The sequence below is a fragment of the Megalops cyprinoides genome, chromosome 18 (assembly GCF_013368585.1).
Source record: "Megalops cyprinoides isolate fMegCyp1 chromosome 18, fMegCyp1.pri, whole genome shotgun sequence".
In the NCBI taxonomy this organism is placed as follows: domain Eukaryota; kingdom Metazoa; phylum Chordata; class Actinopteri; order Elopiformes; family Megalopidae; genus Megalops; species Megalops cyprinoides.
The window spans coordinates 5,153,379-5,179,673 of record NC_050600.1 but is presented as its reverse complement, the minus strand read 5'-3'; the positions used below and the strand labels follow the sequence as shown (position 1 = coordinate 5,179,673).

The following is a 26,295-nucleotide window of genomic DNA, read 5'->3' as shown; positions in this document are numbered from 1 at the left end:
GTCTGTGTCCTTCCAGTCCTCCTCCATGACAGGTGACAGGTGGGGTCACGTCTCATCTCAGTCTCCAAAAACTGGGATGGTTCTAATATTTCTCACCTACAGTAGATATTGCTTAAGTCCAGCAGACAGAAAGGTGGGTGAAATACTGGCTACGGATGATGCTGTGTACTTCCCAAACAACAGACTCGCTGACAGATACCCTTCTTACCAGTGAAGGTCATGGCTTAAATAGAGATGTCCTCCACTTGCCACTGAACCCAGTGACGTCATGGAGGCTGCAAGCGCTCTCGAGCCAATGATAGAACAGGCCTCTCACAGGTTCTAGAATGTCCTGACTGGGATTGCAGCATTCCAACAGAACTGCCCATCCTCCTGCATGCGGATAATCAAAGTACAGTATCAGCAAAGGTGTAGCCATGCCACCTCCTATTCTGATACAGTCATAAATGAGCATAAACCCAAAATTACAACATGATAGTACACACACAGTAGTTTAAGCTTTGTGATACTGGTGGACTATAAATAAAGTGCATGTGTCTAACAAAAAACATTCTAATAAAGCCTGGCTACTGTGGGGAGCATAATTTTTACAGTAAGTGATTTCCGGTGGCAAAGAGTACAGTAGTCCATTTTGTTCATTTGCTCATCGCTTACTTCCTGAAGCCATCCTTGCATACCTGAATGACGACACGCAGCTGTGTAGTAATGGCAGACACTCTGTTGTGTAAAGACAGGGAAAGTTTAGCAGGCCCCTCCCAAAACAGTGAGGAAGCAGGCCCCTTGCTCTTAAATCAGCTGCATCTATAAGGCTAGATGTCGATCTGATAAGGCATACTCAAACTGGCATTAATGAAAAACAGGCTTACAGTGTTACAGCAAAATAGCAATTCATTATATCATTTTATAATCTTACTGAATAATTAGATACATATTATATAAATATTTTTTATCGATCGGCCATTAGTCTTGGACAGTGCTTCTACGTTTTGGATATGAAAGAGAAAGCAAGGCTTACAAATAACAGTTAAGTAAATGAATATTTGGATTCAGAGCAAGTGCAAGTTTACAATAATGTGAATGAAGTATTCACACAAAATTCAAACACATTTCCAAATGATATTCAGTAGTTTTGGTTGGTTGTTTTTTCTGGTTAGCTGTCTGTGTGCTGTTGGCACACATGGATGGTACAATCAAGCGGTTGCAGTTACATCCCTTAACTGCAAAGCAGGTCAGACTTGCATGGGGGGGATGCTTCTCATGTTTGTGTGCTAACCGAAACTGTGTACAACACCTGAACTCAACCTTTTACACGACCCCCAACACTCAGATTGCTATAAACAGAGCTCATTGATATGAATGCTCACCAATATGCCTGAAGCAAACTGCAATGGCATGATATTTTATTTTATATGTCTAAGAGCTGACCTGTCTGTTGAGTAAAACAGAATGTATTTCCCTGCAAAGATGCTGGAGCATCCTTTAGGCTGCACAGAGATTTATACAGAAGAATAAACTGGATCTGGTCTCACAGAGGCGGTGACTCTCTCTCTTCCTCTTTGCACTCCACTGGAATCAGAGAAGCAGAGACAGGAGAGTCCACCACGTAACTGCGGTGGCTGAGCCTTTTGGGGGACACGGACTTTCTTCAGAAGTTCTCTAGGAGTGAGGCGGGCTGTCTTGGGGGTAAGGTGGGGCTGAGGTGGGGGTAGATCAGGGGCAGTCCACAATGGAGTGCAATCAGCAGGTGGAAGGGGGGTGGGGGACAGTGGGTATTTTGGGGCTGTCCGGACACCTTTATCCCACGTGGGGCCACTAAGCACTTGTTCAACATTTTGGTTTGGAAGATGGGCACCCCTTCAAGCCTTCTCTGTTGCACTGTGTTGAGAAACAGCAAAGGCACACAGGTTAATCCCTTTTCAAAAAAAGAAATATTTTAGGTTTCACCTAATCGTGATGGTCACCTGCAACTAGAACGTATACATCTGCCTGCTGCCTGCCTGTAAGACCTGGGTCATGCATTAAGTAAGTCAAAACAGGTCTCTTTTGTCTTCTGTGGACTTCAGAATTCCAAAGGGCAAATAAGGTGCAAAACTGAAGATCAAATGTGAAATATCTTTCTAGTCACCACCTAAGCCAAGATGAGCTTTATGTGGGTGGAGCCATCCAGGCTGTGCTGAGACAGTGATGTCTAGCAATGTATTTACACGGGTGTGCACACGGACTGGTCCCAGCAATCTACCCCACCTGATATAGAGATGCAGTGCCAACATTACGCTTAGACAGAACACAGACAGAAAGAAAGGAATTTTCTTGAATTAGAACTGCCATTTATCACGTTAAAATCTGGTATCTGGTTTATATTAAGAAATACCAAAAAAAGGAATTTTTTTCCACATGTGAAAAATCTGGTCTACATCAACATTTCAGGGAAAAAACAGGACAGCAGGAAATGTGAGTGAGCCCATAATAAGCAGAGAAGTGTGATGCTGATACAGGACAGAGCTCCAATACGAAAGTGTGAGTGAAGGTGCACTTAGCACACCTTACCTCGCCCCACACTATCTGAAAGGGACATCAGGGACAACCAGCAATATGTTTTTGTGAATCTGTGATCCTGTATTTCATCCGGGTGGAGGTGATGTTTTGGCTGTGGCCTGCCTCCTCGTTAGGACCAGAGGAGTCCTAACAGGGGTCACAGCGTGTCAACACCAAAGGAATATCTTACCTTGTCATATCTGACACCTCTGATCACTTGTCCCACTTGTCCCAGATCAAAAGTCCCAGTTTTTGTGTGTGTGATTTTCCCCAAATATGAATGGCATGAAAATTCTTTGTTCTGCTAAAGTCTAGTGAATAAGCAGAAAGATGAACAGGAGGATATGAGAACGTCCCGCTCTCCCAATAGGCTTGGGGACTCTGATTTTTGGTAGCCAATGGATTATTCACAAGACCCATCTGGCCTGTTAATAAAATGTATCACATCTGGCTAAACTTGTTCTTGGTTGCAAATACTTGAACAATATTTAATATTGGAGAAATCAATGTGTTGTCAGCCCTGCCCAATGAAAGACACCATAGATATGCTGGCACCACCAATATACTGACCGGATATTAGGCCCCTGCATTTCTTCAGTTCTCCACACACTTGTCTAGGGGGTTACAGTTAGTAATGGGGGGTTAGGATGCTGTTTGTGTCACTGTGCTTGCTCTGGATGTTGAACCTTCCAGGTCTGATTCATAACAGGCCAGCAAATTAGAACACTTCAGTGTTGCTATAATTATGGAGCTGAGTATCTGTTCAGTAAATACAACGTCTGTGATGCCAACCGAGACAAGAGGAGCCGTAAGAGGAGAGGATGCTGGGATAGAGGTGGACAGAGCTGAGAAACAGGGGAGTGACAGGTGGAGTGGATCAGATGGTGGCTAAAAGTCGTTCTCTTTACTTGGACTTGGACTTGGACTTGAACTTCTTTTTAAAGGCCTTCTCCAGCTCCGGCACAGACAAGGTGAGGGTGACGGAACCATCCGAATTTGACCGGATCACCCGCGCTGCATTACAACAGGAGTACAAAAAATATATGTTGCTATGCTACAACACAGGCCTCTTTCAACTATTTCAACTTTGAAATTGCTACCAAAGTGTTTATAAATCTTCTCTGCCACTCTGCCCCCCGAGGGGCATGTACATACTTGCGTGTGTGCGGGCATGCACACACACACACACACACACACAGGGGAAGAAGACGAAAATGGTGTCAGTATTACTCCATCTGAGGCAAAACACAGCCAGCATAAGCCTTGTTTATATTTATTTTTTATCGAGGGAAGACCAATGCCTTTTTACAGATAGCTAAAACATTAACATTCGTGGCTCATTACAACAGCAATATCAGGCTCTGGAAATGGCAGCAAAAGTTATTGCCGACATCCTGTCAGTACATTAATCATCTGCCTACAACGACAGGGGCAGTTTCTGACTGGATGAACCCTTTCATAAGCAGAGAGCAGCCTGTCTGCTGAGAACAGAGGCCGAAAACCATGGAGGCGATTGGGCTTGAAATTGCGCTGCCCTTTCTCCTGCTGAATGAATGACCTGTCAGTAGTGAGCAGGCTAAAGGCCTCAATGCCATCATCTCAAAGGTATGAGACGTTTCTCTGTGCCATCCATCACTCGGACACTTGCATGCACCCTGTTTCCACAGAGCTGCAAATCTAAGGCTCTCTGGGGCAGACTTGGGAACATTTGTGAAATGTTTAAGCCTGAACTGGCACTGAGAGCAATGTAATGACTGAGGACATTTAGTATGTACAGTTCATGCAGTTCTATATGCAGGCAAAGGCATTAGAGGGGATCTTAATGATGAAACTTCCCTGTTCTGCATGCATGTAACTTTGCACATACTATATTGCCCATTCTATGCACTATGCTGGGAACTCCCATTAGAGCAAGCAAAAATGTGCTAAAAAATTAAAACGTAATAATCTAACTACTGAAATTACACTGAATAATAGATTAAAGTTAGAGGGGTTCTCATTAATGCAGGAATGTGAGAATGCAGAATATTTAAGAATATTTCTGAAATGACACCTCTTACTTATCTGGGGTCTGCTTAAGACTACTCATACTCCAGATGAAAAGAAGAAAGTGTAAGACTACTCATACATACTCCATTTGAGTGGGTAGGGGACACTGTGAGACTACTCAGACTCCATGTGAGTGGGTAGGGGACACTGTGAGACTACTCAGACGCCATGTGAGTGGGTAGGGGACACTGTGAGACTACTCAGACGCCATGTGAGTGAGTAGGGGACACTGTGAGACTACTCAGACGCCATGTGAGTGGGTAGGGGACACTGTGAGACTACTCAGACGCCATGTGAGTGGGTAGGGGACACTGTGAGACTACTCAGACGCCATGTGAGTGAGTAGGGGACACTGTGAGACTACTCAGACGCCATGTGAGTGGGTAGGGGACACTGTGAGACTACTCAGACGCCATGTGAGTGGGTAGGGGACATTGTGAGACTACTCAGACGCCATGTGAGTGGGTAGGGGACACTTTGAGACTACTCAGACTCCATGTGAGTGGGCAGGGGTGTGTGTGGGACCCACCCATTTCGTTGTTGCTCATCATGGCGTTGGAGCTGCGCAGCCAGGGCCCGGGCTGGGTGAAGCGGTATCCCAGTTTGAGCAGCGTGGTGTTGCGCTCCAGCATGCTGGCGATCTCCATCTCCACCTTACTCCCCAGCTGCTGGCTCTGCGGAGGGGCGACAGAGGGCTCAGCGACGCAGCCCAGGCCCAACGCGTGCCGGCCCCTTCCCCCCACAGCGTTCCTGACTCCTGCAGCTGCTAAACTCTCCCCATTCTGTTCCTCACATCCTCACACCACGATGACATTACATTACTGTCATTGGCAAAGCGGCAGGGCAATTTTTTAAGCTTGCTTAAAAAATCTGGACAGGTCTTAGTCAAATCTATGTGACTGTATGTATGTAGCTATGTGTAATGTAAAATACACAATACCTGTAAATGGGAAATTGTCACTATAATTAAGTGGATCTTTCTTTTACTTATGTGCATGTGAATGCAAGTCTAGAGTTGTGTACCTGGTTGTCAATCTTGAGCTCCAGGAGGGTCTTGTTGAACTGCAAGGACTCCACCAGCGCAAGGATTCCGGCCCCCGTGATGAAGTTGGACTCCACGTTCAGGGACTTGAGCGTGGTGTTCACCCTCAGCATGTCCGCCAGGGCCTGTGGAGAGGACAGGGCCGATCAATGAGCTGGCAAACAGCTCCGGTTAAAAACGGAAGCGGTGGAGTGCATCGGTAACAAACGTTCCTTTCCCAGTGCTGCTGCTCCACCAGTCAGTGCTGTGCCTATTTCTGAAGATGTCAATTAAAAACAGGTTTGTGTTTGTGTGAAAACCCGTATCACTGTCTGTTTCTGTAGTGAACATGGTGCTCATGTAGCTCATATAGAGAAGATGGTGTGCCTATAACTTAGATGGTGCATTGTAGCAGAGACAGTGAACTTCACTGGAGAGCTGTAGTGCAGTTGTAGTGCATTGTAGTGCATGCATGCGACAGTGCATGCGTAGTGAAAATAGGTGCGCTGTGCTACAGTTGGTTTAGCTTTAGCGGACACCATGCATTGTAATAGAGATAGTGCATTGTAGTGGAGATGGTGCATCGTACTGTTGTTGGCTTAACTGTAGTAGAGATGGTGCATTGTAGTGAATATAGTGCGTTGCAGTGTACTTGGCATAGCTGTAGAAGAGATTGTGCATTATAGTGGAGATGGTGCATTGTAGTATAGTTGGCGTAGCTGAAGAGGAGATGGTGCATTATAGAAGAGACCAGGCATTGTAATGGAGATAATGCATTGTAGTGGAGATGGTGCATTGTAGTGTAGTTAGTGTAGCTGTAGTACAGACAGTGTACTGTAGCGGAGACTGTGCATGTCTGTTATGAATCGTTGCACTCACATAGGCCACTGTGTCGTTACTCCTGGTCCCGACGATGCTCAGCCGCTGCACCACTGTGTTGGTCCTCAGAGCCTCGGCGTAAGCCTTCAGCGTGTGCGTGGGAATGTTCTGGAACACAGAGGGCCTCGTTTTAACTACACACTCAGATTAAGATCTCTGGCAAAAAAAATATTTCTCTATATTATTTTTGCTGAAGGTCCAAATGAACCTCTTTTTGGCTCAGAGCTGTTGAGCTGACCATGTAAATTATTGCTGTTATTGTTAAATTACGTTAGCCTCATAAAGATGTCTATCAGATATGTGACCAGGGATAAGCATGTGGTGGACTTGTATCAGATTTTATGTTTTCCCTCTGAGTTAGATGTCAGCCCTGTTTCTCTTCTAGTCTGAATCTCAATGATATATCAGCCAGAATCTTCTTGTCTTATATTATAAATAGATACAAGTAGCAAGATCATAACTCAGTCTACCCAATATTACCAGTTCATGTTTGAAACACAAGACTTAAAAATTAAGGCTCAAGTCATCTTAAATGCCGAGAAAATTGGCAAAAAACAGGCAAGGAGCTTTCAAAGTAGCCAACATTTGATCACCTCTGGTACAAATAATTATTCACAGACCCTTTATTAAATGATCATTGCAGCGTAAGGTCTCTGTGACCACTTCTCGTGATTTAGATAAAGATCACTCAGGGGCAGGGCAAGCAATTCATTACCCTGATGTTGTTGAGGTTGACCTCAACCAGATCCGGGTGGTTGCTCCTGATCTTCTCCAGCGTGTCCTTTACGTCTGTGGGGTTGGGTTTCTCGTCAGGGATTGGCTTATACCGGGTACACTGGATAACACCTAGGAGACAGGGAACGTGATATACTCCCACAAATATTTAGGCATACACTCCTGCACAGAGGCCGAGCGGACATCAAAGCTTGAGCTCTGCTCAAGTACCGCGGCGCTAATGCAAGTGTATTTGTCTTCAGTGTCAGATGTATAATGTAAACATGAAATGTTATTCCACAGTTACCTGGTGAATGTTATTAGGGGGTGATGTATTCTGTAGTGACACATATGAACCCTCTTTTATCTGCGTTGTCCTTAACTGTACTCTTGTACATGCCAATATGCTGAGTAAATAGATCATTCGCGTGAAGGACTCACTGTTTAAGCCTTGTTTGTTGGCGATGGTGCTGCTGGCCAGAGCTTCGTAGTACTGCTGGTTACTCATCAGCGTGTGCATGCCCAGAATAGCTGGCAGGGGAGAGGAGGGAGGAGAGAGAGAGAGGGAGAGAGGAAGAAAGAGAGTGACAGACAGAGGGGGAAAGTAGCGAGTAACAGAGAGAGAAAGAGAGAAAGAGGGAAGACAGAGAAATCATGTTTAGTGAAGAGTCTAGTGGGATAAAGAGAGCACCTGCCATTGCAGGAAATCAGATTACAGGTAAAGCAAACAACAGCAAATAAGGTCACAAGTAAAGCACCAATAACAAATCGGATCGCAAGCACCAACTGACGAACATCTGTTAAGCCCACAGTACAGACTGACTGGAGGCTAACCGAACCCATCGCAAAGTAAATGAATAACAGTTTAGGTTACACCTGAGGAGCATAGCATTATAACTCAACACGCACACATAGATGCCTTAGGCATCATGCCCTGGAACAAGATGACATGCAACAAGTAATTGGGACACAAAGCAGACCAGGATGTATTTGTCCCATCAGGAAACAAACCGCACCTGTCGGACATACCTAAACCCCATACCAAAAATGTAGTTTCCATGCGTTAATTGACGTCTCCTGCCAGATATGCAGGATTGCTTTGACAGAGATTAGCTTCCCTTAGGAAGACACTGGCATCTGAAACGTTGCCGGGGCACACCACCTATCAGGGTGTATCTGTGTCATCAGGACACAATGTACACTTGCAGGACAGTCTTAAGGCTACAATTAATTGAACCAGCCAAGCATGAGCTGTGCTGCGCTGGAGAAGATCCAGATGAGATATGACTTGAGACAGAACAGACGCTCCCTGTCATTTTAAACTTGCTCCCCTGCGGAGAATACAGGAAACAGATCACAAGACAAGACTCACAGCCAGATTAATTCAGCATGCAATAGGCTAACCCAGTTTGCATCCATCCATCACCCCTTACAGCCTTCAGACTTTCACTTGTTCTTGTTGAACAGTACATGTGACAAATGTTCCACAGCAATAATTTTGAATATGGCAGGCACAGTATCACACCAAGAAATCATTCAGAATTCAGGCCATGCAGTCAGGAGTAGGAAGACCATTGATCTGAAGAGGCCAGTACCAGTGTACTGGGCAAGCCACAAGTGATGTTCCACAGTCCGCCACTAGACAAAGAGCGCATGCTAGCACAGTTCTCCCTCTTCTTAGAAAGTTCAGAAATGCTGCCAAATACCATCATAGTTTTGCCAACTAACAAGTTTTATGAGGAATAGTGGCTCACAAATCCAGCAGCATTTCAAAAAGTATAACACATGAGTTGTCCAAATGTCTAATTAATGGACCAGAGTGTATATACCATTGGTCTTTGACAGGTGTAATATACAGCAAATAGAAAATGCACAAGTGGCAGGACTAGCTGGGCTGACAGCCATTCTGCAAAGAACCACCAAGGTGAGAGAGAGAAAAGAAAAGCAGGCATTTGCCACCCAGATTGAGATTTCATGGAGGTGCTGCATCAGCTCGTATAAACAGCAATAACTGCATGAGATCTCATGTTCTGTGACCATATGAACACCACCACTCAGAGTCATGTAAACCACAAAGCTCCTGACACTGGGCTCCCTACACACAACTTTCAGGCAATGCTTCTCTGACGTTGCAAAAATTCTGAGCTATAGTTAATGTGGTAGCCCCAACTGTGTTCTACATCTACTGTACCCTACAGATGGGGCTTAGGGTCAGCTTACAGTCCCACAGTGATGGCAACGAATGGATTAATGTCAATATGGAGGAGGAAACAATTGAAAAGGTTGATATGCTGGAAAACAGCTTTTTCTTCTCTGTCTGGCTAGCCTTACACATGGCCTTGTGCCTTCGCCAATTCATGTAACTTACAGGCATGGGGACCCTCATGTTCAGTTGTTTCATAGACTGACAAGCCAATGTTTTCGGTCTTAATTATTCTAATGACAGTAAACTGTACAATTTGAAGCTAAACGAGGATACTACTAAAACAGAATGTTCCTCACAGGCTGACAAGGGAGTATTAAGGGAGTCTTAATTTCTTCTGCTGCCATTAAACTTTTAAGTTAAACAACGAGGACACCAGTAAAACACAGAATGTTCTTTCCTTTGACAGGAAGACAGATGCAATCCAAAGGTGTCACATGATCACCACTTCTCAAGCGCACCAGTTCGGCTGGTGTCTCTGAAAAGCATCATGGGAAAGGCAATAAGAAAGCATGCTGTTCCTGGGCTCAATCACAACAACATATCGAATGCACCTGCTATTAGGCAGACCACTCATCAAGCAGTGACAGCATGACATAACATGACTCATATTGTGAAAAAACAGCTGCAGTTTCTTCTGCCCTGCATTGGCTCTGACACCAAACTGTTTAAATGCCTTCAAAAAACTACTGTGCATCAGTACAGCCAGCATCAAAGGAGTTCAGAATGGACTTGTCTGTGTTCAATTTATCTTTAAACAGAATGCCAAGACAATGGAAACAAGACCCATATCCCCATATGGAGCTTGTATAAGGTCTCTCACATCACCTTCATCTATGATTAAAATCAGATCAATGTGGAGATGGGTTATTTATCTCCTCTTCTCCTCCTACAGCACAGTGTCCCCATCACCACCCTTTCCTAGGCCCATAGGGAGGAGTGTCCCCTATGGGATCACCTACAGCATTTCCAGTGAATTACAACATATTACAACATATGTGTGAATTACAACATATGAGTAGTTATGGGATTTTTCCAACCCAATGATTAAATCTACGTCTAATCCTAAAACTCTTTCTGTGTGTGTGTGTGTGTGTGTGTGTCTTTCCCCTCTCACCAGCAATGTCACACAGCTCAGCATCACTTGCGGTGGCCATGGCTTCCTCCACCTCAGGTTCCAGGGTCACATTTTCCCTGATGGGATCTGCTGTCTTCCTCTGGGGCACCCAAGCCTTCCCTGGAGGAACAGCACCCCCCGCTGTCAGGAAAAATAAGCACCCCATACAACACATATCCCCTCTGAGCTCCCCCTACAATCATGTCCTCCACAGAGCTCCACCTACAATACAGTTCTTCTCTGAGCTCCACCTGCAAAGCATTCACACTATAGACTTTTTGATCGTAATTCAACGAGAATGTTCATGTTGAACAATAGTAAGGGTTTAGCAACGTAGCCAGCTAGTTTGTAGGCTAATGTACTGCCAGTTACCCTTTTAGGCATATAGTAATATCATCTGTCATCAAGGTAACTGAGGAGGCAAGCAGATTGGGTAGGTGGCAGTTCTGTCTTTGACATCAACGAACGCATACCATCCAAAAAGCCAATCTGCTGACTGGAAAGACTAAACACAAGAAACTGTGTAATTAGTGGGGCATTAAATGATGGGGAAAACCTTTTTGAAAGGAGAACTTATTTTTCCTGACATCATATCAAACTCCCTGCAAACAGAACTTTGCTGCATGACAAAAACCAAGAACACAAAGAGGCAGAGGACTTTATTGTGGCTAACATACAATCACTGCAGTATTATTACATTGGACATATTCAACTCTCCATATTAAGAGTTTCGCTAATTCCTTGGGCTGCTGTGGTATCAATCTGCTATAAGGGGAATAAAACAAGCAAAAGCAAGAAAAAAGAGTGTTTGCAGGAGCTGCTAGGCAACCTGTAAACACGTGTGTTTTTTCAGCGCTGTGCGGGAAGAGTTGTGACAGGCGATGAGGTGCAACGTGTGCAAGACTGCGAACCCCCCCCCCCCCCATTCCCGGGCCCCACGCTGGCCAGACTCTGCTGGAGTAAACAGCCGTGTCAGTCTGATGGACCCGCGCAGATAGCAGGCAGTTCAGGAGAGGAGAGAGAGCAGGGCCAGTCCGTCACACTATCACCGATTATCACAGGGCAGGAGAGCCGGAGGCTACGTCACTTCTGTGACGGATGACAACGACCGGACTCCAGCAGTCATCCATTACTGTCCGACACAATCTGCAGCGGTGACAAGAAGTTCCCTGTTGCTGTCGAGGGCAGTTATTATTATTATCACAGAGAAAGTGAAGCTGCAAGCCTCTCCACGCCTTGACCTTCACCCTCGCTCCCACTTAACATGCGACACGTAGCAAACAGAGGTGGTGAAAGATATGGAGTACTTGAGCGGTATGGAGAGTGTTAGTTTAAAGGATAGATGGAAGACAATCAACTGGCAGAGGATAGAACACCAGGCTACACTGAGATTACCAGGGCAACCCTAACCAACTGTCCTTGGGATAAGATGAGCTAATTAAAGGAGTTTAATGGGGGATTTTGGCTATAAAGGAAGTTGCAGCAACACAGCAAAACAAAAGTGCATTCCCTATTTATTGTGCATTACTAATACAGCAACACATTTAATCTCATTCATTAGAAAAACTACACTTTCCTGAATGCAGGAATCTGGAGTAAGTCTTATGCAGCACCGTATAAATGAAACTGCCTCTTAATGCAACATTCTCCCCTTCTCCAGGGCCCACCTCTCTTCTGCCCGGTGTAGGGCACGGGCTCCTCCCAGTCAGGGTGCTCCTTGGCCTGCTTCTCCAGGTGGGCCAGCAGGTCATCCCTCTGGAAGGTGCCGGTGGGGGCTTTCTTGGTCTGGTCCTTCTGCCTAAGTCCTGCAGGCAGCAGGGCTTTCTAACCACGAGAAAGGGGAGAAGACCAATCTTCTCTCACTGGCCCATGTGACCACAAATGGCGTCCAACAGAGAAAAATACATTGAGGCTGTATGGTCAACCATCAGAGTTACGAAATGTATCACTGTGGAGGAGGCCAGGGTAGCCACATTACATTGTCATTTAGCATATGCTCTTATCCAGAGCAATTTACAGTTTTATCCATTTCTGCAGCTGGACATTTACTGAGGCAACTGTGGGTTATGTACATTGCCCAAGGGCACAATTGCAGTGTCCCAGCCGGGAATCGAACCAGCAACCTTTCAGTTACAATCCCAGCTCCTTACACTGCGCCTCACTGAACATTCTGTAATTCTGCAATGATGTATAACACAGTTCTTAATGTTTTATTAAGGATTCAAAGCTGCATTACAGTCTAAAGGTTACCAGGCATCCTTTGGGTCTGCTTTACTATTTTAAGTGAATTAATATGCTTCTTATATGTTCATCTGTTCGCTCCTTAATTCACTAGTTCATTCTACTGGTTCCTGTAACTAAAACAAGATATGTATTTTAAAACCTTTCAAAGTTTGAAAGTTTTGAATTGATGTTTTGCAACTGTCTGTACTTTGTGTCTTGCACGCATGTACTGGCCAAAATTGGCCCTCTACGATCGTCACTGTTAAAGACTTGGCAACAGTTACCAAGAACCTAAAAGGAACATCACAAATACGCAGAACTACTTTACTCACCACACCAGAGTTTGAGGCAACACTAAACCTTGATAAGACACTGAAAAAACCTCTGTGTCAATACCAACACAGAGAATAACAAATGATAAAACAGAATTCAACTACAGAACAGAAGTCTAACGGCATCACTTAGGAAAAATAGGAGGCTGTGGCAGGCTAGAAGAGAATTCTCCAGATAGTGTTCTAGGGCTATCCAGAGTTGATGCTGGTGGTGTTGTTTGGGAGAAAAGCTGTCAACATTGTCTGCAACACCAGCGCTAAAAGCAAACGTTTCATGTCTCCAGTTGGCTCTCATACTTAATATACAGTTTTTCAGAGCAGTACACAGAGGGACATTTCATGCTGGCTCCTGTTTTTCAGAAACTGTTCCTCTAAAACAGGGTACATCTGGTTCTAGAAGATTTACAGCTCTGCAGATTTTCCTGTCTTAAATACACAGATCATCAGTGACTGAGTCATTTCAACTCATGGTCATTTTTGGATGGAACGAGGCCACAGAATAAGTACCAAAAGCAATAAAAAAAGAAGACCTGCAAAATTGCCCAGCGCTGGGTTGGTCAAAGCCCTGCCCTTAACACCAAATGATGCTCCCACTAACATGGAGAACAAAAAGGTGGGACTGGCTGTCAGGTCCCTGCTCGGTTCTTGACTGCCTGTCCCTTCTGGTTTCATTAATCTTTAGCGTTTCACCACCTCCAGCTGGAGGCAGGGCCGAGACGATAAGCTGCGTCTGAAACCAGTCCTGCATGCAGAGAGAGACAGGGCTCCACTAGAACAGAGACGCTGACTGCTTTTATCAACTACCTCACTGTGAGGCAGCTAAATCACTCACACACTGTGGGAGTCAGGGGGGACCCAAAGCTCAGAGACCCATGGAACAAACAGAATGAGTCCGTCTCCAGTGTCTTGCCACTGCGAGAGCAGTGAGTCTTTTGTGAGTCTTTCTCGCTGCCCCCATCAGGCACAGGAGGGGCCAGGAGGCTTTCCCATAACTCACAAATTAAATTCCTGCTGATGCTTCTGTTATAACCTTTGAGGAAGATAAATACTAACAAACACAGACATTGCATTACAATACTGGCATTTAGCAGACACTCTTAGCCAGAGTAACTTAAATAGATTACAGTTTCACGTTATCCATTTATTCAGCTGGATATTTACTAAGGCAATTCCGGATTAAGTACTTTGCCCAAGGGTACAGCAGCAGCACCCCAGTGGGGAATCACACCAGCAACCAGCAAGCCCTGCTCCTTACCGTTAAGCCACTTTCTAGCCATTTCAATTCAGACTCTTCCATTTCACATAGCACAGTTTGTTTGTACCCCTGAAGGACAGAGGGACCCTCTCTTTCTAGCACGATGCCTTCAGACTTAAATCTGTCACTCACATCAGGGTCCAGCTCCTCCAGTTCATCCTCCAGCTTCTGTAGCTCCTCTTCGGACAGCTTTTTCAGAAGCTCGTCCTCATCCACGTCCCGGTACTTCTCGAGCTCCTTCCTAAACGACATGGCAGAGGGTGTGGGATGGGGTTGGGGGTGGGGATAAAGGATAAGAAAAAAAAAGAGGCTCTGTCCCACAAATCCCGTGAAAGGAGTATCTGTGGAAACGAAAACAATGGGTATAAAAAAGAGAGACACTGATGATACAGAATAGCATTCTTTTGACAAGACTGGTACAAAAATGGCCAACAATCTTTCTCCTGTACATTGATCTTTGTTGTTAAATCTGTTAGTTCCTCTACGACTAAACAGGTGAGTGAACAAACTGATTATACGAGTCATTTACTTTATTTACAGTTACATTTACTCATTTGGCAGTTGCTCGTATCCAGACCAACTTACAAAAAGCACATTCAGTAGGGTTAGGCAATTAACCGTGCAGATACTGACTCATTAGTGCCATGCTTGAAATATTGTGTCATTATGGAAAACACTGGCACAAAGGGAATAAGCATTGCCATGATGTGCACAAACCTAAACCACTACTGACATTTTTTCAGCCACCAACCTTGCACCAGCACAACCTTGTATCACAATAAACTTCTTACAAGTTTTCTTTTATTTATTTATTTTTTTAATTTGCTAACTATTTTTATTATATTCTGTAATTTATATATATGCATTACTATTTTATCTTTTATATAGTTTAAGGATTATTATATTTAATATTGTTTGTGTTGGTTTTTTAATATCATTTAACTAAGCTCTTGTGTCCCATTACAACGTTTTTGGAATTTACTCCAGAACTCCAGCACTCTAGAAATGATACCTCGAGCCTAGGAATGAAACATGTCTAGTTTGGCTGCACACAGACTGTTTCTTAAATGAAGCTTGAAGAGATGACACATAAGAAAATAATTTGTGGGATCCGTACAGGCAATAATTCTAAATATAGGCAAATATGAGCCAGTGTGCGGAAAGGCCTGTTTTCGTCCAATGTGGTACAAAGTGCAAAGCGCCTTTTCGCACTTTAAATGGTAGCTCATCATTTCGAAACTTTGGGAAGGTGTTTACTGTGACAAGTGAAGGTTTTTTTTTTTCTTTTTTGACTGAAAAAGTGGGACCAATAAACCAATATACCAATACTTCTCTACGTGAAATGCACAAAAGTTAGTCAAACTGCACTAACCTTTTCGACCAAAAGTGAGCTTTAACATAAAATTCATAACGCAAAATGGGGAATGGTTGAAATCTACAGCTACCAACATAATCCTAAAATTCACAAGAAATAAGTGCTTGAAATGGCTTGAAATCTGACAAATGAAATATCTGCCGTTTTCAAGGTTGTCTGCGTCGGAAGAGACTGAGTGGCAAATGGCTAATCCCACAAACGCAATATTCAAACAGGGGTAAGGTTAAGTTTTCGTTCCATCCCAGATCTTAACTGTAAAAAGATGTTATGCTAAAATAATGCAGGCGACGCATTTCTCTGAGTCACCTGCAGAGGTTTTGCGAAATAATGCAGAAACGGGTGCATCTCCGGTTGCCTATTGCTATTGCATTTAAATTAAAGCGGTGCAGCCACTTGAAATACTACGTTGGCTCCTTACACATCAATACATGCACACTTAGAAAACAACAGTGTGGTTACAATAATAAATAATAATATAACATCGGTGCACATTTCTCGTTGGCCAACCACATAAGATTCATACATCGATAATCGAAAGCAGAGACTTCACGTTCTCCGAGTTACTTTTTCCATACTGCACTGTATTTCACTCTATTTATAGATAGCTGGTGCCGCTTTGTGACAGCGAAATAGTTTGACCAGATATGGTTTCTTTTTCGGCGCAAACGGGAAAGAGATGCAGCGGTCGATCCAGCGGATAAAAAGTCCTTACCTCAACACCTGAGTACTGGCACAGCTACCGATACAAAAGACCTTCGCACACAGTGCAGTGGAGGTTGCTAATTTTCGGCAAAACTTTTCTCTAGTCTCCCAGAGTGTGGGAAGGATGTTGCTGACGGTGTTCAGATTCAGCCTTTGACGTATTCCTCCCCGCGGACTGCCCATCACGTGATGTCATCCTCGATCCTGCTTATAAGCAGGCCAGGAGGGTCCATCAGCATCAAACACTGTAAAACGGCGTTCTCCGGACGACACATTTGCATTAAACACTGCATTGCATTATGCCTCCCCCCACCTTTGAGTAAAGACATTACCTCCCGCTTAATCTTCCCATTTCGTTCGAACTCAGATAGAAGAGATGTTTTACATAAGTTTGTTCATTACCAAGACCAACAGAATCACGGCTTTTAGTGGGAGCCCTCAGACAAGTAACATAAACATTCATAAATGAAAGGCAAAAATGCACAGGAAAGTTTCAGGGAACTTTATTTCAATAGCACTCTACATACTGTATGCAGAAGCACTAAAATAAATCATTTATGGTAACAAAATGGAAAAAAGCTGTGCTCCGATCCAGTAAAACGTATACAGAATGTACTCAGATTGAGAGCAACGCTTCCTAACTTCAACTTCAAGACTGAATACAAGGCAGCCATATAACCTCATCACTGTAATAAAATATTTTAAGAGAAACGCTATAATAAAGCATCAACTATATGCACTAAATGAATCCCACTCTTGTGAAGTTGCAGTGATTCTGCAGAAAGTCGAGGATTTTTAAGACTCTAACAAACAAAACAAAAAAAATAAATAAATAAAAACCAACCACTAAGCAAAAGAGTTGGAAAGGCAACTGGCTTCACTGTGTTAAGCAAAGGGAATGTTTAGCTAGTTTTGTACGCTTGTAAATCTTCACATTTAAACAAGCAAAACTTTGCAAATTGCTTAGACTGCTGTCAGTTGAGACAATGTGAGTGGAACTTGCTTTTGAGCATGATCGTGTGCATTTTACCATACCATTTGCTGAGGCTGTAAACTGAACTCAAACAGCCTGACACCTTTCTACAACATGGTCCAAGGTCAGACTGTGTCCACATTGCATGTGCATCAACGTAGGCGGGGTCATGTGCCAGAAGGGGCGGAGCCTCCATGTCATGTGCCAGTCAGTTGGGGGGGTGGGGGGTGGTAGGGGGGATAACGAGCAGCCGTTAGGCAGCTCGGGTCAGCTCGTCGGCGAACTCAGACATAATGTCGTGCACCCAGATGTCCTTCTCCTCCTGGGAAGTGTCCACAAGGTAGACCACAACCTTCCTGTCCCAGGGCTGCGGGCCCTCCTGCACCGCCTCTATCTGGGCCACCAGCGGCTTCTTCTCCACGTGGTTCCTGAACACGATGGAAGCCTCCTCCGACCACTGCCTGGGCTTCACCCCTGCGGGAAGGGTGGGGGGGGAGAGAGAACCTTCAGTCTCTGAGTCTCAACACAACACAGAGCAAGGAAAGGGAGGGGCCTTGAGTGTTAGCACTTAGATTAGATTAGATTATTTAGCAGACGCTCTTATCCAGAGTGACTTCCAGCACAACTGAACAAAAGTGTATCCACTCAAGTTAAAAGAGCAGCAGTGTCAGACCAGGCTAACAGCACTCCCAGACCAGAGAGTGTAAACATAACACTATTCAAGCCCTAATGACGCGATGATATGATGATGATGTGATGTGTATCTGGGATGCCAGCATTATCTAATAATCGACAAATAATCAATAAATAATCTTATGAATCGAAAGATCTCAAATCACTTCACATTGTGATGGGGGGGGGGGTGTTGGGGGTCCCTCATCACATTCACTATTAATGTGCAGCATGGCTGCAGCTTTGGCCCTGAACGCTCACCACACATGAGCTTTTAATGGTGAGCCAAACACTCTAGGAAGCTGCAGGACAGTTACATAGGCAGACTGAGAAGGCCAGACCCTAGCACTGACCATAATTTGACGGTAACTCTGAGGAACACCCCAACTCTTTGAAATAAAGACCCTGAGATTTTTAAAGCCCGCAGTGAGACAGAACCGCAGTTTTAGTGATCATCTGAAACATGACATCTCCTACTGTCACTACCTAAGGGTATTGTCTTTAAGTTTGGTTCACTAACCCAAATTATTATAAATATCAGAACATTAATTAAGTGACTGATGCTCTGTGTCTCAAAGCAATCATCATTTAAGATGCCTTTGAGCACCAGCAAACTTTTGTCAGTTCGCACCGAAATTGTTCTACCACATACTGACCACAAGAGGGCACCCACACTGTTCTGGAAAAGTCTGGCGCACACTCAACGGCTTTTCTCGTAAACCGCTGCTCACCCAGACGTCAGACGTCAGTTCTGCTTCATTGTAATGCGCAGAGAGAAGGTGGTGCTTTATCATCTGACAGAAAAACTGACGGTGTTCCCAAAAAAACACCCTACAGACTCACTGTGCCACAAGTGAGGTATCACTTCATTCCAAGTAATGACTGAGTGCACTTCCCAATAGCCGGAATCACTGCTGGCACCTCTACACCTACATCCCAGTCACTAGTGTGTCGTGCTTGAGTGCTTTCACACTCATGCCAGTCTGTAGGGTTGTAGACTGCCAGACAAATTAGAGACACGTTTCTCCATACACAGTTCAGCTTGTAACACAGACACACAGACACAATCAACATGCAGCTCTGCTCTCAGCTGTTTATTCTTAACACGCTGTCAGTAAATCACCTCTAACCTCTTTTGTCTTGTGAAGAGCTGTTTTTTCAGTGTGTGACATTTCCTGCTCTTTAGTCTTAATTCGAAAAATAACAGGTGCCACTTCCAAATTGCCCTGAAAATTCAGTTGTAGTTCCTCCCCTGCCCAAATCACTGCTGTCTTTATGATTACAATTATATACACACACACATATATATTATATAGGTGCATTGTTTAAACATTACCGAAATGCAAAACAGCACATGACGCTGTTCATTCTAAGGTTTGTACGTAGCATCAGTTTAGATCCACAAACACACAACCCGCATCACATTGCTAGTGTGGGTCAGATTGCTTTCACTCTCACACAAACAGGAAGAGACTCAATCCACCACATGTAAAAGGGCATTGTGGGTAATGAAGTCCCTACCGGCCAGCTGCGCAGTGATGCCCTGGAAGGGGAGCTGTCTGAACTCATTGATGAGAGGCTGCAGTTGGGTGATGCTGACCAGCTCATGCTTGCCGTAGTCCAGCTCGTACACCGACACCATCCCGTTGGTCAGCACTCCCTTCACCAGCACCCGGTACCAGCTGTGGGGAAGGACACACAGGGGTGTGGGTTAGCGCCATGTGGCCCAGGGGATCATGGGAGATTCAGGAGGATCATGAACTGTGAGAGGGCTTACAAAGAGAGGGGGTACTTCTGCCTGGAACCCGAACAAACCGTTTTCATCACATATAGACACACGGCCACGTCTACAGCACCCAGAAAACACTGCTGCCTTCAAGAAAGGGTGTAACTACCAACAATGCTCAAAGTAAACATTCAAACCCAGAGACTGCAAACATGAGCGCTACACTCCCAGTTACAAACATAACTTTGTAGCAGTTGTTAGTGCTGCAAACTGTATGCTCTGTTTGACAGCACTGTATGAGGGTATCTAAGGGGCGTACTTCTCTCAGATTCCACTTCTTTTAGACAGCTTTTTAGGCACTGTTTCTCACATTCACTTGGGTCTGCAAAATGTCACAAGCACTATTTCAACGCAGAGTCTGTATCCGTCAAATGACAACACAACTACAAAATGCTCCAACGCTTATCTCACATTCCGTGCAATAACTAGGATAAATGCTTCCGTACAAAAATAAGCAATGCTATGGGTGATCTGAAAACAAGCTGCAAATTTCAGACGGTAGTTTGCAGTTCTCGTTTCACACCACTGTCTACCTGTACACATATCTGAGCAACAGTTCTTATTCTGGCAAGTTTTTTAGATTTCGTTTTAGTCTTAGTATTTTGACTAAAATACATATTAGTCTTAGTCAGATTTTAGTCATTTCTCAGTTCTCAGAATGAATGAAAACTGGACATTTAGTCACATCTTTTTTAGTCACATTTTAGTCTTGTTTTATTTGCTTCTTCTTTAATTTCATTGTTTCAGACCTTAACCTTTCATTGAACACACACAGATGCTCTTAGAAAATATTTTAAAATTTAAAAAATGTAACTTTGTTCTGGTATCTTCATTGACAAAATAAACACTGCTAAGGGAGAAAAAGAAACAGGAGAAAGTGTAAAGGACAGGGGGGACTGTAGGTGGCCCTGCTTGCACGTGCAGAGTGACCCGACCTCCCCATGCGAGGCTCTCACTTGTTCTCCACCTTGGCGGCGTAGATCTGGTTCTTGTCCACACTCAGCGGCTTCTCCTCCATCTTGTTGTAGTAGAGGATCATCTCCCCCATCAGCACCACCAGCTTGTACAGGTCCTGCCAGGGCTGCAGCACGAAGTGGCCCGGGTGGCAGGCCACTGACACGTAGATGTCCATGTTGTGGCCCAGCGGGGGCAGCTCCAGGAGGGGGGGCAGCTGGGGGGAGGCGGGGCCACTGGCAGGGGTGTCAGCGGGGGGGTTGTCGCCGGACTTGGGCGGCGGCTTCTTGGACGAGGGGCTGCCGGTGCCGTTGCTGATGGCGGTGCCGGCGGTGCTGGTGGTTTTGGCGGGGCTCCCGGTGCTGCGCGGCCCTCGGCTGCTGAGGAAGACGTCCTTCTGGTGCTTCCAGAGGTCCAGGCCGGCCATCTGGTGGTTTATGCTGCGCTCCAAGTCGCAGATGTTCTTGGTGGTGAACAGGTGGATGTGGGCCAGTCTACTCGTCTCATCCAGTTTGGCTATCTGCAGTCAGAAGGGGGGTAAGGTCAGGTCTTAATTCAACCATTTGGAGCACACTATCTACCACTTCACTGAGACTATGTTCCTTAAGTTTGTTAAAACCTCAGCTGACTACACTAAGGGTTCATGGGAAATATAGGCTTAGGAAAACTGTAGCAGCATCATTAAAGCCTATCTATGCTGCCTTTTCCATCATTAAACACAAAAAAGAAAAATAATGTAAATGTTCTATTAATATACAAAAATGTAATGTTTAAACAACAGCCATCGAAGGCAAGAGCCTAAATGTTATTTACCATCCTGTGCCAACAACAGCTGCCCTCATCACAGTCTCACTAATCCTCAAAGCTCAAATTATGGAGTTGTTTACCCCCAAGGGGCAATTGGAATCAGAATCAGAACACGCTGTGCAACTCACAGCTAACATGGCGAGTTAGTTCTACTTTCAAGTGCAAGCTACACAATACAGAAGTATATCTCACCATTAGAAAAGGACAGCCTAAGACCTCCAAATGCAATTGCAAGGAGCAGCATTTTAAAAAGAGACCACTATTAGTCTGACTGTTTTACAGCAACATTCTCTTTCTTGACCCACCCAAACTTGCTTTAAGTTGGATTAGAAACAAAAAGGAGAAGCAGAGACAGTCTTAAAGATGCCACCGCCGGGATCCCGAGTAGCTCAGCGGTTAAGGCACTGGCTCTGAGCGCATGCTGAGCTCTTTGGCCCGGGTTCAATCAGTGTCATCAGCAGACGATCTGGAGCCTACAGCAGCAGAGGAGACTGGCTCGGGTGGGAATGTTGGGAGGGACTGCTCAGAGACCCGCTCTGAGTCACCCTCTGACTCATCAGGTATTGCGTCAGTGAGGCCGTGGCTGTCGTCCAATGGGCGCTTAGCTCACCATGGAGCGCTGGGGCACCATGACCACCACTGGTTGTCGTGGTGATCACTAACATAAGGCTTGTGGTTGCAAAAATAAGGGAGGGGTGGGGGGGGGGGGGGTCATTCAAAAGATATGCTTGTGATTGTGGGTAAATGGAAGAATCAGAAGGTTCTGGCGTTCACTGTGGGCAATCAAATGCTAGCAGGGCAATGGCATGTCCTCACAGGCTAAACTGTGACACGTGGCTATGGATTACAGGTACAAGGTAAAGCCGTTTGGACCTAGTCTGGCTCCTGGATGCCTGCAGTCTGGCAGGATCACAGTCTCTCGCTTCACCTGAGCTACAGGTAAAATGGCAAGCCTCGACGGCCTGAACGGCCTGTTCTTGCCACTTATCTTTCTCACGTTCTTCAAACAGAGTGCAGGGACAGGAGGCTAAACCGGTTCCCTTCAGTTTGCAGTGACAAGCCCAAACTGTGAAGCGATGGTATGGAGTGAAAGGCTTTTAGGCTGTCTTGTCAGGTTGCACATGAGAACTTGTGGTAGGGCTTGAATATTGTTGCACTCATGCTCACTGGCCTGGGAGATCTGTTAGCCTGGCCTGACACTGATGCTCATTCAATTTGAATGGATACACTCCTGTTCTTCTACGTCTGCTAAATGAATGTAATGTAATGTAATGAAAGGTGAGTGTGTGCGTGCGTTGTGTGTGTGTGTGTGTGTGTGTGTGTGTGTGTGTGTGTGTGTGTGTGTGTGTGTGCATACGTGTGTGTGTGTGTGTGTGTGTGTGTGTGTGCGCGTGTGCTGTGTGTGCGTATGTGTATGTGTGTGTGTGTGTGTGTGTGCGGCTGCACCAGCCTTCATGCTGCAGTCGGTGGAGTTCAGCACGGCGTCCCTCAGCCACTGCACCGCGTCCGGCGTCCAGGAGCCCAGGTCCACCGGCAAATCCACCAGGCAGCACTTCACAGCCTGCGGAGAGGAGATGGCAGAGAGCTGTAACTTTCCCCACTCTGCGGATAACGAACCTGAACCACTATCAATTATTCAGAATTCATTAAAAGAGCTGATTAAACTATTAGAGTGAGGATTCATCACCCGGTATTATAGCAGATCCGAGCTACATTTCAAACAAATGACTGTTAAAATTAGAAGACAGGGAGGCACCGTTATGATAGGCTCTCCCTTTATTTTGGGTAATGTGCTGCAGAGAGGAGCATCTTCGAAAAGCAAGCCCCGACACCCCCCCCCCACACACACACACCCCCACCCACTCCATTACCACCCCTCCAGCACTGATTGGAGAGAGCCGACAGTCCTTGTATCCTGATCGGCTCACCTGGGGCGGGATGGCAATGAGGTCACGCAGGAAGGGGGACGGGATCTCCCTCAGCTCGATGACCTCCACAGAGGCGGGCACGCCCAGGTCCACAAACTGGATGTCCAGCACTCTGCTGCCGTGCAGGTTGGTGATCTGAGATTCGGAGAGGGCAGGGTGCACTGAGACCAGCACTGCCGACTCTCAGCATAGCCTTGTGTCTTTCAGAGGCTGCTGTTTATGTTATGTTCCATTTAGAACAAAAATAGCCAGGCTTTTGGTACACCAGATCCGTATGGATACACCACTACAGTTGAGCCCTTTCCCAGAATCTATGTATGCATCTATGTATGTACTGGATCATGGCTGTCTTGTGTTCTGTAGGCTAGTCACAGAAGATCTCTCACCTCCACACGGCACCATTTGCCTTTTGACCGAGCCAGACAGCACTTCCCACAGAAGGGCTTGGAGACCAGGAACTCTGACGTGACCTGTCCAACAGGAAATGATGTCATGGTTTCTGTTCCCACGTGTCGTGCTGTGATCCAGCAATGACAGTGTCACAACGTCGAACTTCCAAGGGAATATCAAGACTAGATTTGGCAGATTCCCTCAGGAGGGGACCACATACACCAAACAGATACTGAAATGTTGTGTAGGCTGCTGCTTGTCCATAAATGAAACAGCTTCCATTTGCAGCATACAGCAATAAATGACAATACAACTGGAATTTGGACATTATAAAAAAATGATCTTATACCTGTCATTAAAAATATGGAAACCGAGACTAAAAACTAAGAACCTGACACTGTGAAAAGCACAACCCGACTGCCTATAGCGGATCTGAGTCGGTTCCAATGTCACCTGTGAGATTATGTGTCCTATCCCCTAACCCCATGCTTACATGGAGTAATCTCCATCTGGCCAGAGTGGACACCTGCCGACTGAGGGAGGAAGCGTTCACCACAGCCTGAGCAGGCAAAGGCCAGCACTCACTGACTGCAAGCTCCATGTCATAAACTTTATTTTATGACTACTGCCTGAAGAGCTTTATTGAAGTGTTGACTGGAGACATGTACGCAGGTGTCGTAATGATCAGACACTGACTCGGTGTTACATTTTCAATACATTCGGCTCTGAGTCAGACCTTAGATTACATTATTTGTCATTTTTCAGATGTTCCACAGTGACTACAACAGCAGTGCCCTAGTGGGGAACGGAACCAGCAACCTTTTGGTTACAAGCCCTGCTCCTTACAACTACGGCACACTGCTGTCCCTTAAACTCCTAATGATGAAAAAAATCACTAGCTGTCTATCCAATTACATTTCTTTCACTAAAGAGTACTTAAGCAGTTCTTAAGTAGTTCTGAAGTTTAGCAATTTTAGAGGGAAAAACACACACAATATATAATGGAAAACAACATACAGCAAACTATCACACCACTACAGCCAGTCCTGAGCCAATCAATTCCCCAGAGCCCACCTTCAGACACAGCTTTGTCAGGTGTGGAACCTGCACTGTGATTGGTGGGGACAGAGGAAGAAGAAGTCACCTGAGAGTGAAAGTAGGCCTCAGTTTTCTCCAGTATTTCCTTCAGCTTGGCCTGGCCCCGTGAGGGAAGCTGGCAGTAGATGCTTCCATCAGAGCACACGTTGGACACGCAGACGTTCATGTAGGCACTGTTCACCTGCAGGAGGAAGCACGCACACCAACGCCCTCTGAAAACGGCCCCGTCAGAAAATTCCTACAACGCCACGACACTGCAGAGGCAAAAATATCTAACATTTGATGCATACTGACAAATACGGACACACTGGCACACAATGAAACGGGGATGTTTACACAGATGATCCACATATTAGCAGGGCATAATAGGCGGCTTAGATAACATGATGGTGATCAGCTGTAGTTTCTTGGCTCATGAGGTGCTTTTTTTCTCGATAATTACTTATCCCAGTTTATAATTCAAAGTCTGAAAGCCTCAAAGCCTAGCTCCTGGTAGGGCTTGTACAGTACTTAAATGGGCTCGGAATTATTTCAGCTTTAAGCAAAGATCAGATTTTCTTTCAACTAGTAATTGTGAACAAATCATACATTGTTAGCATTAATCAGAGGCCAGTCTGATCACAACACCTAAGGAGGGAGGTTCGAATAATGCTCAGGGTGCCTCAGGGCCTTAAAGACAGGAAAGGATACCCTGCTCACAGCCAACAGAAACAGTACACAGACATCACAGTAGACATTATGCCAGACGTGTCCCAAACGTGCCTCACAAGTCAAATCAAACCCCCATGGGACCCAAGCTGACGGTCATTTTCACACTGGTCATGGGCCAGGCGACAGGCCACCAGCCAAGGCAGGTTACCTGCAGAGAGTTCTCCAGAGACTTGTCCTGCAGCGCCTTCATGCAGGCGGCGTTGATGTTGATGTCATCATCCTGCGACGTGTCGTAGAGCACCACCAGGGGAACCTGCTCCCTCACCAGGATCTCCGCCAGCAGGATCTTCCCGCAGGCCAGAGATTCGAACCTCTTCAGCACCGCTAGCTCCTGGCAGAAGGGCTCCAGTCCTGAAAAAAGGCTTCACTCAGCTCAGAGGAAGATTGATTCCCAAATCTCCATACTCCCACTGTGACTGTGGCCTCTAACACATGTTACATTTGACCAGACGCACCACCAGCCTTTAACTCCTCAGAGACTGACATAAGGGTGACATGAAGCTTCTGCAGTCTGTGCTCTTAGAAGAAATATGATTGACTAGACTTTTACATAACCAATAGGGATGCGAAT

General features: G+C 45.4%; 2 protein-coding genes across 2 annotated transcripts in view; both read right to left on the bottom strand.

Moving 5' to 3' along the window:
* Window positions 1-1,808: 1,808 nt before the first annotated feature.
* LOC118793372 (tropomodulin-1-like) lies at window positions 1,809-16,492 on the bottom strand. Its single transcript, XM_036551529.1, has 11 exons — window positions 16,416-16,492; window positions 14,461-14,669; window positions 12,186-12,342; window positions 10,519-10,638; window positions 7,640-7,729; window positions 7,200-7,330; window positions 6,485-6,592; window positions 5,608-5,751; window positions 5,114-5,258; window positions 3,444-3,549; window positions 1,809-1,875 (listed from the first exon to the last, which is right to left on the bottom strand). The coding sequence occupies exons 2-11, from the start codon at window positions 14,578-14,580 to the stop codon at window positions 1,857-1,859; spliced, it is 1,140 nt and encodes a 379-aa protein (XP_036407422.1). The 5' UTR covers window positions 14,581-14,669; window positions 16,416-16,492; the 3' UTR covers window positions 1,809-1,856.
* Window positions 16,493-17,544: 1,052 nt separating this feature from the next.
* The window catches only part of tdrd7b (tudor domain containing 7 b), a 28,465-nt gene continuing 19,714 nt past the window's right edge, over window positions 17,545-26,295 (bottom strand). Inside the window, exons 10-17 of the mRNA XM_036551439.1 lie at window positions 25,873-26,075; window positions 25,060-25,194; window positions 23,912-23,995; window positions 23,526-23,660; window positions 23,048-23,158; window positions 20,793-21,310; window positions 19,572-19,732; window positions 17,545-17,852 (exon numbers count right to left, since the gene is read on the bottom strand). Coding sequence (XP_036407332.1) covers window positions 17,632-17,852; window positions 19,572-19,732; window positions 20,793-21,310; window positions 23,048-23,158; window positions 23,526-23,660; window positions 23,912-23,995; window positions 25,060-25,194; window positions 25,873-26,075 — 1,568 coding nt within the window. The 3' untranslated portion in view covers window positions 17,545-17,631. The remainder of the gene's footprint in view (window positions 17,853-19,571; window positions 19,733-20,792; window positions 21,311-23,047; window positions 23,159-23,525; window positions 23,661-23,911; window positions 23,996-25,059; window positions 25,195-25,872; window positions 26,076-26,295) is intronic.